Raw genomic sequence first — 17,100 nt, 5'->3', positions numbered from 1 at the left:
AACATAGCTACTGAAGAACAGTTAACTGCCCCATATACTGAGAAATACAATAGCAGGAAATATTTGGAAAGCAGCATGTGAACCCTGCTCCAAATGAACCTTACTGGCATGCTGGTCTGTTACCCAAATGTACAAAAACAAGCGAAGGTTTAATTAGACTGTATTTAAAAACAAGATGGAGCATGATGTTAGTTTTTCATGTCAGGGAGGGCAGCCGTGTGCGACCAGCTGTTGTTTTGTAGATGAAACTGAGTGTGCTGTTAGGACAACGAAGGGTTCCCACTGGCCAGCAGCAGAGATGGCTGGGGACAGGTGAGGGCTTTCATTACACAACAGGGCCGTGTATAAATGCACGCACGCACAGGCACACACTGATCCAAATGCACGAATGTTTCATCCTCACAAACACATGCAAAGACTGGAACACATGCTCGTACCCAGAGGGGCTGTAGAGTCATTAATCTGGCTGTAGAGGAATTCATATACACAGGATCTGAGTTAATTGGCTCCTTTGAGGAAGGGAGCAGACAAACCGGAGAGCGACCAGAGCAGGCACTGCACCAGCACAATACACATCATTTATCAATTATAATCTAGTACTCGGGCCATGAATGCATCCGTGTGCTTGCATGCAATCTGCAGCTGATCTGTTTTGTTTTTTGTTGAACAGAATGTATAAGAAATAAGACAAATAGCCCACTGTAATGACAATTGTTCATGCTTAGGGCTTGCATTTCAAACACAGATTCAAAAACAGACTTAAATTTCATCCCATAGCATCAGGTTAGCACAGCCTAAAGTATGATCCGTGGAGCATTTTTATCTGTCTGTTGTTGGGAGATTAGGGAGGCATGTAGCATGGATCTACCACCAGGGTTTAGGGCCTATATAATGGAGCCACAAGGCAAAACACCAGTCGTCAGTAAGGCTGGAACATGAGAACAGAGGAGAGGGGAAGCCCTTAAAAAAAAAAGGAGCAACAGTGATATACCAGAACAATAGGTCCCAGCTTTGCAGGATAGAGTTAGCCATGCCACTGACTGGAGGCAGACTGTGGAGTGACAAAGATTTATTCCTCTGTATTCACAAGGCCAGAGGGAAAAGCAGCGTCAACAGACCTGGTTCACACTGAATATTTTACACTGTCAAATACATAACTGCTGCACTGCACAGGACAAAGGGCTGGAACATATCCATTTTTAATGTTGTTAGTTGCACATGTGCTTTTCCAACTACTACCAGTCAAAACACCTGCCCTGAGAAAGGTGAATCCTATTTAGTTAGGCATGGTGAAGGTGAAGTGTAACCATAGGCTTCAGTATGTTGCCTGAAAATGCATTTTCTTTTAAGGTGTTTTATTTATTTGTTATTTCAGTAAGGCAGGCCTGATTACCTTTTTACTTTATTATTTTATTCATGTGATTCATGTACAGTATGTGTCACATAATGTGAATAGAAAAGAATTTGAGAGGTTCAATCCTCCTTAGTTGCCATTAAAAAGAGCGGCATTTAGCTCACCTGCAGTAGCCGTCCCATGTTGAGACTGGAGTGCTCTAGTTGAGACTACAGTCCTCACTGCAGGCGGACGCGGACCCGGTTCAAATCCAGCATCGGGCAGCCCTTCCCTTCCTGCATGTCATTCCCCCTCTCTGCCTCCCCATTTCCTGTCTCTCTCTCTCGACTTTGCTATAAATTAAAGACATTAAAAGCCCCAAAAATATAGCCTACTTAAAAAAGAAAAAGAAAGTACAAAAAAAAACACAGGTAAAACATGGAGCCTATAACAGAAGAAAACACTATCTTGCAAGCACTCCATATTCACATTAAATAAAAACTACTCTGTTGCACATGTTTCAGTCAGTGAGCTGCGTTTAGTGTAGTTTCTTGCATAAAAGCTTTTCCTGCTGCCATTCTGATATAGCGACTTGTTATCCAGTAGTCTTGTGCATGTCCATACAGACTATACTTTTTTTTTTACCTTACTGAATTTCACAGGAGATCCTAATAATCATTTCTCATGGAGGAACAATTATAGTTTTCTCATTAGAAACATTTAAAATATTATACATGATATAAAACATTCTAATTATATCCTAATTGTATGTATAATGTAGCTACTCTAACCAGAGAGCTGTTGGCTAAACCCATAGACTGTAAGGCTAAACCCATAGACTGTAAAAAGGCTAAACCATAAGGAAAGCGGGGCCGGAACTCTCAGTCCTCAGCGTTTTTGTTGCACCCGGACGATATAAAACGACAGAACATGGAGTCTAGTGTGGAAAACAACGTGAAGGCCGTCAGAAGGAGCAAAGAGGAGAAGAAAGTTCTCCGAAAACAACTAAAAGCGAGTCACACTTTACTGAAGCATGAAGGCATCAGCACGGCCTCGCAGCCGACCAAGGTACAGCTAAACACACGTTGTAAACAGGAAGTAAGTCAGCTGTCAGGGAGGGGAGAGAGTTAGCTTCATGTACCTTCGTCTACTTCTCAGAATACACACGTTTTAGACGCAGTAAAATTACAACTCGGAGGTGGTTATCATTACCAAACATTGCTTCAACATTAGCTTGTATCTGCTGATTTCAGACATAAGGGAAAATATACAGTAGGTGTGTAGCCTGCTCTTTTACGAATGGTCAGAGAAACTTTACATTGATCTAAATGATTAAATAGAGAAAAATCAAAAATCAAATAAATGGAACTCTAAAAAGCTAATTTTATAAGGTGGGTTTTGATCATGGAATATGGGGAGTGAGTTTCAGAGGAAGGGGACAGCTATGGAGAAGACTCTGTTTGTTAAAGTAAAGTAAAGTAAAGTATGCCTTTATTCATCCCACGACGGGGAAATTCACGAGTTACAGCAGCAGCACATACAAACACACTCAGACATGTCATGCACACTATGGTGGACTGATAAAAAGAATATATAAATATAGACATTTATAAATATAGGGGCAACCAAGATATTAAGGCAAGGGCAAGGCTATTTTATTTGTGAAGCCCATTTTTACAAACAGTTTGTGTTTTGCAGTTGTTATTTTTTCCTCAAAGAGAATGAATGTTTCTTAAAATCATACATTTCTCTCCTGTCAACCCTTCTCTTCTGCAGAGTTTGGTGGTGGCTAACGGTGGCTTGGGCAACGGCGTGAGTCGGGAGGAGCTTTCTGCAGTGCTGAAGGAGATGGGGGAGGTGGAGACCCTGTTAATGCCCCCTCACAAGCCTTATGCTTTTGTCACATACAGGTAGAGTTGATGCAAGAACCACGCTTCACTTGAGCTGTCAGGGCCGTTTTCACTGATCATCTTGTACTTAAAAACTTGCATTTGTTCTGTTGTCATTCTGTTTACAGATCCGAGGAGATCGCTCAGAGAGCCCTCATCCACCTAAATGGAGAAAAGCTGCAATGTGGGGAGGACGGTGTGACACTCTACCTCAGTTATGTTAACTCAGGTGCTTATCAGAAACACTGAAACACACACACACACCATTCTGGTACTTGAATCACACATTACTAATAAATTCACATTCTAGGAGAAAGTCAGATCTGATCAACAGCTGTTTGAGTCCTATAAGAAACGTATTGTTGTCTGATACTTACTGTATGTGTTGTGTATGTGTTGTGTACAGTCACCTGTGAGGAGGAGAAGTCTGTTCCACTGCCAGAAGGATTAGTCTTGGTGGAAAATGTTGTATCTCCAGAGGAAGAAGCTCTGTTGTTTGCTGCTATAGACTGGTCGTCCACTAATGATGATGTCACTGGTGAGGGCATGTGACATGTGTTTCATTAAATTCTGTGTAACTTTTTATTACTGTTGTCCTAGAAACTTGAATGTTAGTTGTTGTTTCAGTCAAAATCAGACTGAATGAGTGTTTAATTATCATCCTTAAGTTTGCATCAATGTACAAAATTATTTGTATTAACTGCTTTGCGTACTTAATTCCTTTACACTTCAGCTCAAAAAGCTCTAAAGCACAGAAGAGTGAAACATTATGGCTTTGAATTCCGCTACGACAACAACAATGTGGATAAGGACAAGCCATTACCTGCAGGTAATCTTATTCTTGTTTAATCAATTTTTTTTCCTTTCGCTCTGGGTTTTAATGATAGAAATGATATATTTGGCTGTTGTTTCTATCACTTCTGTCACAAATGAAATTTTACTCACTAATTGCAATGCAGAGATTTAGAAACATTTCATGCTTTGCTCTGCCGCCTTCAACTTAGTTGTTTTATGGTGCTAGTGACAGCATTTGTTATTACATATAATACAATTTGAAATCCTACCCTGCAGCCAATGATCATCATCATCATCATCATCTATCAATATTCATTGCTGTCCACTGGTAAAATAGTTTTGCGTTTATATTTTCTACGTAGACATGTCATTAGATACCACACCAATATTGCCTCTTTAATAAGAGAGAAAATGCGACAGAAGAAAATTAGGATGAAATAACAGAAGACTTTGTTTGTGTTTTGGTTGTGTGTTGGTGTGTGTCCATGTCCAGGTCTACCTGATGAGTGTCTGCCCGTTCTGCAGCGCTGTCTGAGAAGCGGACACATTGACATCCTGCCTGACCAACTGACTGTCAACCAGTATGAATCTGGACAGGGTAAATTAATCCACTCATGTTTTAAAATTATGTTATGTGAAAATGACTGACCACATGTGGGGAAAATGACAGCTAGTCGAAACACAAAAGATGATGCAATGTCACATTGAAATGTGATTACTTATACCCTTGAATAATTAAAACATACCAAATTATATATTGACAGTATGACATCTGATTTATTTCAGATATGAGTGACATTAAAAATATAATAATCTTTCAGACCCTTATTAAACTGTGATCACTAAAACAGTTTGGATTTCTACCACAAGGAGGCAGCAGACACCTTTGCAACATGCACTTGATGATTTTAACCCTCCCTTTTCTTTTTTTGTAGTTTGTTAAAAGAATTATAGCAGTGAGTTGGATAAAGCTTTGGAAGGAAGGAGTCTTGAACTCTTGATTTAACTTGTTGAACTTAAGTTGAGTTTCATTCATCATGAAAGGTTCCTAGAGACGTCAGCCAAAAACACTTCACTTGAAACACTTTCAAAGAAACCTGACGAGCCGTTCTCCACTGATTTTTATTCTACGTGTGTGATTGCAATGTTTCAGGTATTCCTCCTCATGTGGACACACACTCAGCCTTTGAGGATACCATCCTATCACTGAGCCTGGGGGCAAAGGTCAGAACTCAGTCCATCAGTTAATGATTTAAGCAGCATGAGCTGCTGCACAGACCTACTGTACACTTCATCAATTAGCTTGTGTAGCCAATATCAATCAGGGATGCTCACTGTTTAGTTGAAATGAACCAATTTAAAGCTAAAGAATGTTAATCTAAAAAAAAGTTTTCATTTTTTGACATTTTGCAACCTTGCTTGCTACATTACTTCTCTCTAACACACTTGAATAGTGTCGGTCTCTGGATGATGTGACCTGGTGCCAGGACTCTTGTTCAGTGTCTGCAGGGTGGATGCTGGAGATGATTACCCATCTGTCCCTGCTCTTCTGAAATCCAGGGGCTCTATTGGCAGTCATGTGCCACAGAATCAGGTTGACAGACTGTGTGTGAGAGAGTGGACTTTATTCTTTCTCCTAGAACTTAAAGCCCCAGTATGTAACTTATTTGGCTTTTTATTAGCAAAATTCAAATATTGCTTTCATAAATTCGTATTTCCATAAAGTCAAATCACACTCGCATACAAATGAAAGCTTTCTCGTACCTTAGAATGAGTTGTTACAAGTCGTTACAAATATACAAGGGGGGGCGCACCGAACCGAGGCTGCCATGTTGCATCGCCATTTTTTAAGTTCAGTGGCAGCGTGACCGTAGGTAACCACGGAAACTCACCGGAGCTTTCCAGGTAGCGCCTGTTAAAACTGTCACCACTGTGTAGTGTGAGGAAGGACGGAGGCACTGATGTTGCATTCAGGTGCAGTCAGGCAGACGGCCGTCGGCAAACCAACCGGATGTCATTTTACTCAACGAGAGAAAGACGGTAAAACGTGGGTCAGGTAAACAATACGACATCACCATGACAACATATTGTCACGCCTGTATTGTTTTTGCCTCGTGCTGGCGGACCACTTGTTTACATAGAAGCTTGTTTATCCTGTTACATGCAGCGTCTGTTGTCTGTCTGACTTCTGCCCGACTTCACATGAATGCAACATCAAGAATATGTTCTGATATGCAACCGCACCGCTAGATGGGGGAATTCCTACATACCGGGGCTTTAAGTGCAGTTTTTATGCACGCCAAGTGGTATTTGGTGCAGAGGGAAAAACATGAATGATATTGCGAAGAAAGACTTTCACAACAAGTGCACTACAGTGAAATTAGATAATTAAGCGATATTCCCTTATTGTGATGAAAATATGATAAATGATTTGTTTAAACTTTTTTTTTTTGTGGAAAATACAAAAAGGAGCAAGTCTTTATATAATGAATACAAGAATACAATGCAATACAATACAAGAATGGATAACTGTTTATACACATGAGTAACCCACTGTACTGGGCTGAGATTTTGAGTCATGCAGTGCATTTAAAAAGAAAAATTCAGTCAGTCCTACTGTGGTTTGATTCACCTGATTTAAACTGCAAACTGGTTTTCCTCTGTTATATGAAACGTATAACTGCACTTAACAGGGTTGTTGAGCCTGTTCATGTTTGCATTTCAAACACAGATTGATTAATTGGATGTCTATACTGTGCGTGTGTATGTGTGAGTTTGATGGATAGTTTTATGGTAAAGTGCAGCTGCCAGCATCACCATTGATTTAGTCACTTTCCACTGGTTTTATTGATTGGCTAATACTCCTCAGAACAGCAAAGTGTGTGTATGTGTGAGAGAGAGACAGAGAGAGATATTTCAGTTGGGGTTTGAGGGAATATCTGATCATTTGCTGGTGTTGCCTGTGGCTGGTTCTCTCACAATAATACATAAACACATATCTGTCTCTTGCGACCTTACTCACACACACAAACACACACATGCATGCACCTCTACTTCACAAAATCCAATTTTCCTGCTGTCAGAAGTTGGAGAGAGGCAATTTGAAATTGTGTAGATGTAATTTCCCAGCAGAGCTCATGCTGTTATGCATTGTAAGGAAACATTAGGATCAAACGTTGAGATGACTCTGCTGGTTGTTAGTGAGAGAGCAAGTAGAGGGTTTACTCTGGGTGACATCACTCGGCTCAGCTGTTTTGTTAAAGAAAAGAAAAGGTTCTAAATTTGCAAATTTTTTTTTTTTTTTTTGTATTTCATTAATTTGTTGTATTAAAGGCCTATAGTCATGTAGTGGTCACTGATTTTTTATTAATATTTTTGAATACTCAAAATATCTCTAACTCATAATCACTGGATTATTTGAAATCATTGGATGCTTAGTTGATTTTTTTTTTCCTACAGTGATCTGATGTTGAGAAGCAAACCATTTTAAAGGGATAGTTCACCAAAAATTCAAATTTCATTCATTATCTACTCACCCTCATGTTGACCAAGAGCTGTGAGAATTTTCAGAGTCTTCCGTGCCTTCTCTGAGTTACAGAGAGGTCCATATAATGTCCATTTGTCCATATAATGGTTGTGAATGGATACCACATTTCTTCGTCCAAAAAGACACACCAAAATCTCGCGTGATTTGCACTGACCGGCGGAACAATTTCTCATGTTGGGGCTTCAATACAAGAGGGACATTACAGACGAGCAGTATGGAGGTATTTGGATGTTTTTTGGTGTGTCTTTTTGGACGAAGAAAAGTGGTATCCATTCACAACCATTATATGGACAAATACTGCTGCGCTGCCCCCCCCGTAAGGAACGGAGGACTCTGAAAATTCTCACAGCTCTTAGTCGACATGAGGGTGAGTAGATAATGAGTGAAATTTTAATTTTGGGTGAACTATCCCTTTAACTTTTTTAATTTTAGGAATAGGGCCAAACGGCTGCACAACAACATTGCTCAAAGGAAATACAGACTAAAATGAACAAAACTGAATTGAACCATCGATCATGCAATGCCCCCGTTGGAGAGTTTAGGTAAACAAGATTGAGAATTTGAAGAAGCAGCCATTGCTTTACAACTATTCAATACTTGAAATACAGACACAGTTAAATTTGTACTAAAGAAGCAAAGGTTTGAAATCCATTGCCAACAGTTATGAGGCTGTAGCAGCTACAGAATGCTAAGGATAGGTGCACCCATCCAGTCTGCTGAGTCAGTATCAGTGCTGGTATTGATCTCATCTTGGCTGAGATGGGACCAGTCCGCACTTTCTTGTCTACCTCATTATAAGATTCTGGGCTTGCACATTAATTTGGTTACAGCAGTCAGCAGTTGACCTCGTGTTACCTTATAAAACTGACTCAGAGGAGTTCTGCTCAGTGAGGTGTATCATGTCGGGATCCTGCACTGAGATCACGATCGATGCATCCATGATAACATGCACAGTCCCACTGCTGTGTGAAACAAATGACTGTCAGTCCTTTGCCTCCTTGTGGTTTCCACTGTGTTTTAAATAGATGCTTGTATCCTGTTGCTGTGGGTGAGAGAGAGCTTGTATGAATGGCCTGGAAATCTTTTAAATGCGTGTTCATTTATGCTTTTTGTGATTAAATCCAGACAGTGATGGAGTTCCGTCACCCCGATGGTCGTCTTGTTCCCGTGGTGTTGCCAGGACGCAGCCTCCTGGTGATGAAGGGCGAGAGCAGATACCTCTGGACCCATGGGTGAGCTGGACCGTGACAGTTCCTTTCTCCCTTTGTTCCACAGCGGTAGATGTGGGCTTTATGTGGTACAGCACAGCCTCATTTTAATCCCTTTACATGAGGATAAAAGCAATGACAGGTTCAGGGCTGGGTCTTATTCACATCTGTTGCTGTTCTATTCGCGTAAGTTTCGATGAGAAGCAACGCACACCGTAGGTTGTGGAGGTGCTGGCGATGGACAAAACTGAAGACAGAAACAGAGGAACGCCGCACACTCAGCTCCAGTTGCAGAGAGTTTTATTAGACTTTATCTTCGATGGCTTTGTCAATGTCATTGAGATCCTGTTTTAGCTGGTCAATAGTAAGAGTCATTAAGTCAAAGGAGCATTTATTTAAGATGGCACACCAGCGATCGCAGAAATCTGTGGTTCTATTCCCCAACATTGGTTACTTCTGCCATCTCAGTCCACGTGGGATGATACCCTGACGCACATAATCACAGAGCGTTACCATGTGTAGGAATGTTCTTGTTCTTCGTTTGGATAGATTATAACTTCAACACTCCAGCGGAACTGAATAATCTATCCAAACGAACCAATGTTGGGGAATAGAACCACAGATTTCTGCGATCGCTGGTGTGCCATCTTAAATAAATGCTCTTTTGACTTAAAGGGATAGTTCACCCTAGAATGATATTTCGCTCATTATCTACTCACCCTCATGTTGACTAAGGGCTGGAAGAAGTCTCAGAGTCCACCGTCCCTTCTCTGAGTTACAGGGGGTCTTGGCGTAGCAGTGCATGTCCATATAACGGTTGCAAAGGGACACCAGAGCTCTTCGTAAAAAAACACACACAAAAAAACATCCAAATACCTCCATGATGCTCGTATGTAATGTCCGTCTTGTGCTGAAGCCCCAAATTGCGTAATTGTCCCGAAAAAAATTAAATAAGTCTATATTTTAAGCTTGTTTGTAGCGGAAGCTTCTCGAAGCTCCTCTTCCTGGTCCGTCCAAATCTCGCGTGATTTGCGCCGGCGTCAGTGCGGTTACTGCGAATCACGCGAGATTTGGACGGACCAGGAAGAGGAGCTTCGAGAAGCTTCCGCTACAAACAAGCTTAAAATATAGACTTATTTAATTTTTTTCGGGACAATTTGGGGCTTCAGCACAAGACGGACATTACATACGAGCATCATGGAGGTATTTGGATGTTTTTTTGTGTGTGTTTTTTTACGAAGAGCTCTGGTGTCCCTTTGCAACCGTTATATGGACATGCACTGCTACGCCAAGACCCCCTGTAACTCAGAGAAGGGACGGTGGACTCTGAGACTTCTTCCAGCCCTTAGTCAACATGAGGGTGAGTAGATAATGAGCGAAATATCATTCTAGGGTGAACTATCCCTTTAATGACTCTTACTATTGACCAGCTAAAACAGGATCTCAATGAGACTGACAAAGCCATTGAAGATAAAGTCTAATAAAACTCTCTGCAACTGGAGCTGAGTGTGCGGCGTTCCTCTGTTTCTGTTCTCTATTCACGTAAGTTGTCATCAGTTTGGTGTCTTGATCGTCGACCACTTCTCTGTCTCCTCTCAGGATTACTCCTCGGAAGTTTGACATGGTGCCGGCCTGCGACCCACAATCCTCTCCTGCTCATACAACTTCTGACCTCGGCACCAATACAAATCTCACCCTGAGCAAGAGGGGCACCCGCACCTCTTTTACTTTCCGCAAGATCAGACACGAACCCTGTCACTGTGGTGAGAATTTTGCAACTACAAGATAAATTGCACCGTGTGTTATATATATATATATATATATATATATATATATATATAGTATATAATACTCCTGCACTGCCAGCCGTTACTCGAGGAATGCACGGCAAACAGTTTTGCAGTGGTCCCAATCGATATCAAACCTGTGACATGTTGCATTGTTAGTGACATCAGATCCCCAGCGAGCTACACAGGAGCCTATGCCAACACTATGAGGTTATAATGACTACGACACGTTTCGGCATCAAGCCTTCATCAGGGAGTCAAACAGTTTGATTCCCTGATGAACGCTTGACGCCAAAACGCGTCGTAGTCATTTTAAACATGTCATTGTGACAATTCCAGATTAATTAAAGGCATTTCATTTACTCAAGAGAGTGCCTTGGAGTTTTTCTTTGCTTTTCACATCCCCTGGATCCCTCTCCAAGGAGCACCTCTAGTTTTGGGAAAAGAGTCCATGAAGTGCTCCTTGTTTTGAACATTTTTTGACTATGAGTTTATACACTTCTTTCCATTTACATCTTGACTTAAGTACGATGCACCCAAAGGGCCCTGTCAGACTACAAACATGCATCTGCAACTCCTTTCCAACTCAGACACAGTGTTGGTATTGTATTTTAATGCAATTCTTTTACAGCATTAAAGCAGAAGTAAGCGGAATATTTGTGTTAATATAAGTCTTAAATAGTTATATCTTCCGACGGCAATCACTTATATAGAGTGTTTGGTCCAAAACACGGGTCTGTCAGTCACTCTGCTCTGCTGTAAGCCGAGGAGAAAACTTTCCTTGTATCCTACAACCTTTATCCAATGAGGAGAGAGAACGGCATAAAGGGGCGGTCCTCTCTGTGTGTGCAGCCAAGGGATGCGCGTGAATGTGGTGACGTAGGGACGAGGGCGGGGACTGCTAACTCCATCGGCTGACAGGAAGTTAGCCAAAACCACTGGATCGCTTACTTCTGCTTTAAACAAAGAAATGAAAAATTATTGGAGTCTTTGATTTGGTCATAGTTAACAATTCCAGGAAAAAAAGCAATACAATTTCCAAGAAACTATCCACTGGTCAAAGTGAAGTAGCCGTAACCAAATTATAACCATCTAAATACTATAATAAATTTTTTTCTTCGCTCCAATTTAATTCTTTTTTAGTGTTAACCTACATGGTAATAAAAGCTGTCCTGATTTTATCCCCCCCCCCATCCTTCCCCCAGTCTTTCCCTCTACCTGTGACAGTCAGGGAGCTGCCTCAGCACCGTTGCCCGCCCAACCATCTGCCCCCTCGATTCCCTGTTGCCATGCCGATGCAGCCCGTCTGGAGGAGGAATACGTGCACCGGGTGTACGACGCCATCGCCTCCCACTTCAGCAGCACTCGCCACACGCCCTGGCCTCGCGTCTGCCAGTTCCTGGCGTCGCTCCGTGCCGGCAGCGTGCTGGCTGACGTGGGCTGTGGAAATGGGAAATACCTGGGTGTCAACCCAGAGGTGGTGGCAGTGAGTATCACTATGTTATATTAATGTTTGTAATTCTGCAATACTTTAGCATTCCCTGTAGGGAGATTTCCTTTTTCATTACATTTTTATTGCCACTATGTCTTAGATCGTCACTTGCTGTGCAATACCACACATTTTCAACAGCGGCTCAGTTGTCACCTACACAGCCAGGAAATCAGTTGTAGCAAAGACGGCAAACAACAAATCCTCCGAGGTTGAATAACTCTGCTGCTACTGGAGACAATTTAGACCAGTTTGATGGGAATGAGCCTCATAACGTTACTTTTTCTGGAGCGGGAAAACAGCTAGTCTGGATGGATACAAAGGGCAAAAAAATGTAAAGGAAAAAAGAAAAGAAATAACATTTCATGGTTTTTGGAGCTAGTTACCTGCTTGAATTGCTTGAAACACAGCAAAGGTCACAGCCTCCGGTCTTCAGCACTCTCTGAAATGTAAAATGAAAAGTGTGTAGCTGTGTCAAGTCCTCTGTGCCCTGTTATGAATGTTGCATAAGCCCAGACCTCTGTTCGCCCCAGAGTGAAATGAAATGAGGGACAAGGTTTGGATCATTACGCTGCTGTTTACTTATTTACCTCAAAGTATGGGGCTGCTGTGGAGCAAGTCATGTTGTTTACGTGGAGGGAAATATCTATAATCACTACGTACTGTAGCCAGTTTGCAGCGAAAAAGACAAAGCAAAGTTGTCTTAACATTTTAATGAGCTAAATAATACGCCCATGAGTGATAATCCTTGTTGCTGTGGCCTGTGCTCCTCTCACTCTTATTTCTGCTGGGTGTGCTTGTTTGCTTTAGCTCAGTTTCCATGGTAATATCCTAAATTTTCTTTTTATGTATGCACACTGGGATATTCATGTTTGGGATTTGGAGGTGCGTGTAAGCAGCTTATCCTGACTCAGGCTGTAACCGTGATAAATCATTACAGAGAACACTATGATCAGGTCGCACATAAACTTTCAGAGTCGAGTCTTCTGGGTTTTTTCTATCTGTCTTTTATTATTTATATTCAATTCATTTAATTCCCTCTGCACCTTTTTTTTTTGTCTGTGTTTGCATGTCAGGAACACATTTAGCCTGTCTGTGTTTGTGCATGTGTGTAATATTTTTCACCGTTGTTTCTTTTGGGATGAGCCATATGACTTCTGAAATCTGATTGAATTGCTCCTTAAACTAAATTAATTGAACTGCCATCTAATCCCCTCTGTTTTTTGCTTTCTTCCTCTTCAACTTTCCCTATTCTATACATTTCTTCAATTGCCACATGTATCTGTTTTTCTGGAACTAGTGTCTTGCTTTTTTATTCTTTTCCCGTCCTGTCTCTGTCTTTTTCCCTTCATCTCACAGGCTTAAGGAACAGTTAGAGGTTGTTTCTGCTCCTCTGTGTGATTTTGTAATATATTGGTAATACGGAGTGAGGAGTGTGTCTAAGAAGACTTTTATCAGTGGTTTTATTCAGACGTACATGTTAAAACTATGTGCCTGTGTTCCTGTTTGTGAATGTTTGTTTTTTTTATTATGTGTTTGTGCGTGTTTTCTCCCAACAGGTTGGCTGTGACCGTAGCAGTGCTCTTGTCCAAATCTGTGCAGAAAGAGGTTTCCAGGCGTTTGTCTCCGATGCGCTCAGTGTCCCTCTGCGAACAGCCTCCTGTGATGCCTGCATATCCATAGCTGTCATACACCACTTTTCCACACAGGTACACTCAGTCCACGCACCAACAAAGAATGTCAGGGGACATCTCCATCTTCATGGAAATCATTGTACTTTCTTAAAGGGATAGTTCACCCAAAATTCAAATTTCACTCATTATCTACTCAAGCTCATGTTGACTAAGAGCTGTGAGAATTTTCAGAGTCCTCCGTTCCTTCTCTGAGTTACGGGGGGGTCTGCACAGCAGTATTTGTCCATATAATGGTTGTCAATGGATACCACTTTTCTTCATCCAAAAAGACACACCAAAAAACAGCCAAATACCTCCATAGTGCTTGTCTGTAATGTCCCTCTTGTATTGAAGCCCCGACATGAGAAATTGTTCCGAAAAAATTAAATAAGTCTATATTTTAAGCTTGTTTGTAGCGGAAGCTCCCAGTGTCTCAGTTCACTGCTCTTCCTGTGTCCGGTGGAACAATTTCTCACGCCGGGGCTTCAATACAAGAGGGACATTACAGACGAGCAGTATGGAGGTATTTGGATGTTTTTTGGTGTGTCTTTTTGGACGAAGAAAAGTGGTATCCATTGACAACCATTATATGGACAAATACTGCTGCGCGGACCCCCCCGTAACTTAGAGAAGGCACGGAGGACTCTGAAAATTCTCACAGCTCCTAGTTGACATGAGGGTGAAATTTGAATTTTGGGTGAACTGTCCCTTTAACTTTTTTTTTTTTTTTTTAAGGAATAGGGCCAAACGGCTGCACAACAACATTGCTCAAAGGAAATACAGACTAAAATGAACAAAACTGAATTGAACCATCGATCATGCAATGCCCCCGTTGGAGAGTTTAGGTAAACAAGATTGAGAATTTGAAGAAGCAGCCATTGCTTTACAACTATTCAATACTTGAAATACAGACACAGTTTAATTTGTACTAAAGAAGCAAAGGTTTGAAATCCATTGCCAACAGTTATGAGGCTGTAGCAGCTACAGAATGCTAAGGATAGGTGCACCCATCCAGTCTGCTGAGTCAGTATCAGTGCTGGTATTGATCTCATCTTGGCTGAGAGTAGATAATGAGTGAAATTTGAATTTTGGGTGAACTATCCCTTTGAAGAGGTAGACGTAGGCCCACGCTGAAGCTTATCACAAAACCATAAAGCATCACTGGAATCATTTTTCCAGTCACAGGCTTGTGGAAAACAGTAGAAGCGCAAACATAAGCGCATTTGAGAAAGTTTTGCTGTGTGTGTGTTGCAGGAACGTCGGCTGGAAGCAGTGAGCGAGCTGGTGCGACTCTTGAAGCCTGGAGGTCGAGCACTCATCTATGTTTGGGCTTTTGAACAAGAGTACAACAAGCAGAGGTCCAAATACCTGAAAGAAGCGAACAAAGAGCATCCTGAGAACCTCAGCCCTGCCGTCAGCACGTCAGAGGACATCGAGGAGCCTAATGGCAAACCAAGAACTCATACTAATGAACATTTAGAAAACCACCACAGGCCTGTTGAGAGCGTGCAAAATGTGACTGAGGGCAAACTCAGTGTGCACACTAACCGCACAGCCTTCAACACCCAGGACCTTTTGGTTCCCTGGCACCTGAAAGAGGGAAAAAGACGAGGAGATGATGAATCAGGGGCGAGTGGGAAAAGGAAAGAGAAGTCCAAAAAGGCTTCGGGTAACTCTTGTTCATTGTCTAGTGCGAGTTCCAAAACTGAATTAGACTGTAACCATGACTCGAGTCTTGACACCAGTGAGGCCAAACCAGGGGCAGACGATGGCGCTACAAAGATGTCCAGCTCTACTGTAAAGTCTGAGTCAGAGAGTGGCCCAGCGCCTGTCTTCCACCGTTATTACCACGTGTTCCAGCAGGGGGAGCTGGAGCAGATGTGTGGTCGGGTGGCTGGAGTCAAAGTGCGGAGCAGCTACCACGATCAGGGGAACTGGTGCGTTATATTACAGAAGGACTGAGGGACAAGAACTGACTGACCTGCAAACAAATATATTGGAGATGTAAAACGACAAACCACCACAACTGATGTAAATTGACTTCTTCTTAAAATCCTAAAAATGACTAGAAAGTGCTGCAAAATAAATCTAATTTGTTAATAAAATGTCTGCCATTACGTAATACTCCTTTATTGCACTATTATCACCTCAGAATAGAGTAGAATATCTGTATTGTCATTGTAACATGTACTACAAAATTTAAATGCCAAACCAGTCAGTGCAACCTTCAAGCTAAATTAAAAGACTATAAAGGAGCATTAAAAAAAGTAGCTATAATAAATACACACAACCATACCTTCCATCTCCTGCCAGTTGCACAATCCAGTAGTGTCCTGTTTGTGAAGAGACATGTCAGACATGCCCGTGAGAGTTTGCCTTCTTGGCAGAAAATCTCATCCATGTAGCTAAAGCAATTCAAGAGCTAGTGTGGGATGATGCTGCAGAACTAAGTATCCTCTGACAACGCCTGTGTAACGCAATAATACATCAAAAGGGCCCCCTCAACATTCACCCGTGTCCATGTAGTACATTACAGTGACCGCCAGTAAAAATGTATTTCACAGCTTTGCTTCTTACCCTGTCTGCTCTGAATCCGCTGAGATGCAATTAAGCTCTGTTTGCAGTGTGTGCTTGACCTTTTCAAGTTAAGGGCTGAGGTGGAGCATGGTGTTTCAGGCTGTGGGGATTTTCATATTCAAGAAGGAAAAAAAAATATGCCTAACAGAGGTAGCACCTCATGGTCATGCGTCACTGTCCAAACCATGTATTTGTATGTTGATTAATATAATAAATGTACTGTGTTTATTATTCCATATGAATAGATGAGGCCTAACTGCATAAGATCTAACATTTTAGATGAGCTCAAAAGCAGATAACTTTACCTTTAGCCAGACATGTAGAGACTATCATGGATGAACAAAGAGTTCAAATTCATTATGTTGGACAAAAGACATCCTCTTTTGGAGCACCTGGAGTGTCCCCTCTTGTACTGGCATTGGGACAATTTGGCAGCACATTTAAAACATTTGTTTTCACTCTGTCCTGGTCATCAAAGTGGTAAAGGTCGTTTGTTTGGACTGTTTAGTAGAAAGAGTTAAACCTACAGTAAAATTAGTGCCAGAGCTGTAATATAGCTCCTTGAATTGTGAGTTTTTTTTAAAACAGTGTTTCAACTGACATCATTGTTAGTGAGCTCAGTGGCCTCAAACCATATAGTCATTAATCAGTACAAATCTATTGAAAAATTAAAATGTAGAGGTGGTATTGATTCTTTGATATTATAAATTAGGATCAAATGTAACTGACCAAACTGTTAATTGGATCAACTGGTGTGTAATTGATACTTTATTTCAATTTAGAATCACTGCTAGCTTGTTAA

The 17,100-nt window shown here is 41.4% G+C and overlaps 1 protein-coding gene across 1 annotated transcript; it reads left to right on the top strand.

Moving 5' to 3' along the window:
- Positions 1 to 2,241: 2,241 nt before the first annotated feature.
- On the top strand, positions 2,242 to 15,837 carry alkbh8 (alkB homolog 8, tRNA methyltransferase). Its single transcript, XM_085795508.1, has 12 exons — positions 2,242 to 2,401; positions 3,110 to 3,243; positions 3,351 to 3,451; positions 3,629 to 3,760; positions 3,956 to 4,051; positions 4,511 to 4,615; positions 5,171 to 5,241; positions 8,690 to 8,796; positions 10,372 to 10,535; positions 11,765 to 12,045; positions 13,608 to 13,757; positions 14,976 to 15,837. Exons 1-12 carry the CDS (start codon positions 2,264 to 2,266, stop codon positions 15,681 to 15,683), a joined length of 2,187 nt encoding a protein of 728 aa, XP_085651634.1. The 5' UTR covers positions 2,242 to 2,263; the 3' UTR covers positions 15,684 to 15,837.
- The last annotated feature ends 1,263 nt before the right edge of the window (positions 15,838 to 17,100 follow it).

Source organism: Trachurus japonicus, chromosome 13 (assembly GCF_045865225.1).
Source record: "Trachurus japonicus isolate A0001 chromosome 13, Traja_1.0".
Classification (NCBI taxonomy): domain Eukaryota; kingdom Metazoa; phylum Chordata; class Actinopteri; order Carangiformes; family Carangidae; genus Trachurus; species Trachurus japonicus.
Note: the sequence above shows the minus strand (reverse complement) of the source record. Positions and strands in the feature narration are given on the sequence as shown.

What these genes read in the sequence shown, in the direction of transcription:
- alkbh8 (XM_085795508.1), top strand. Translation starts at nt 2,264, where the DNA reads ATGGAGTCTAGTGTGGAAAACAACGTGAAGGCCGTCAGAAGGAGCAAA. An exon ending in CCTCAGTTATGTTAACTCAG is followed by an intron (nt 3,452 to 3,628) that starts GTGCTTATCAGA and finishes TGTTGTGTACAG; the next exon opens with TCACCTGTGAGGAGGAGAAG. An exon ending in TACACCACTTTTCCACACAG is followed by an intron (nt 13,758 to 14,975) that starts GTACACTCAGTC and finishes TGTGTGTTGCAG; the next exon opens with GAACGTCGGCTGGAAGCAGT.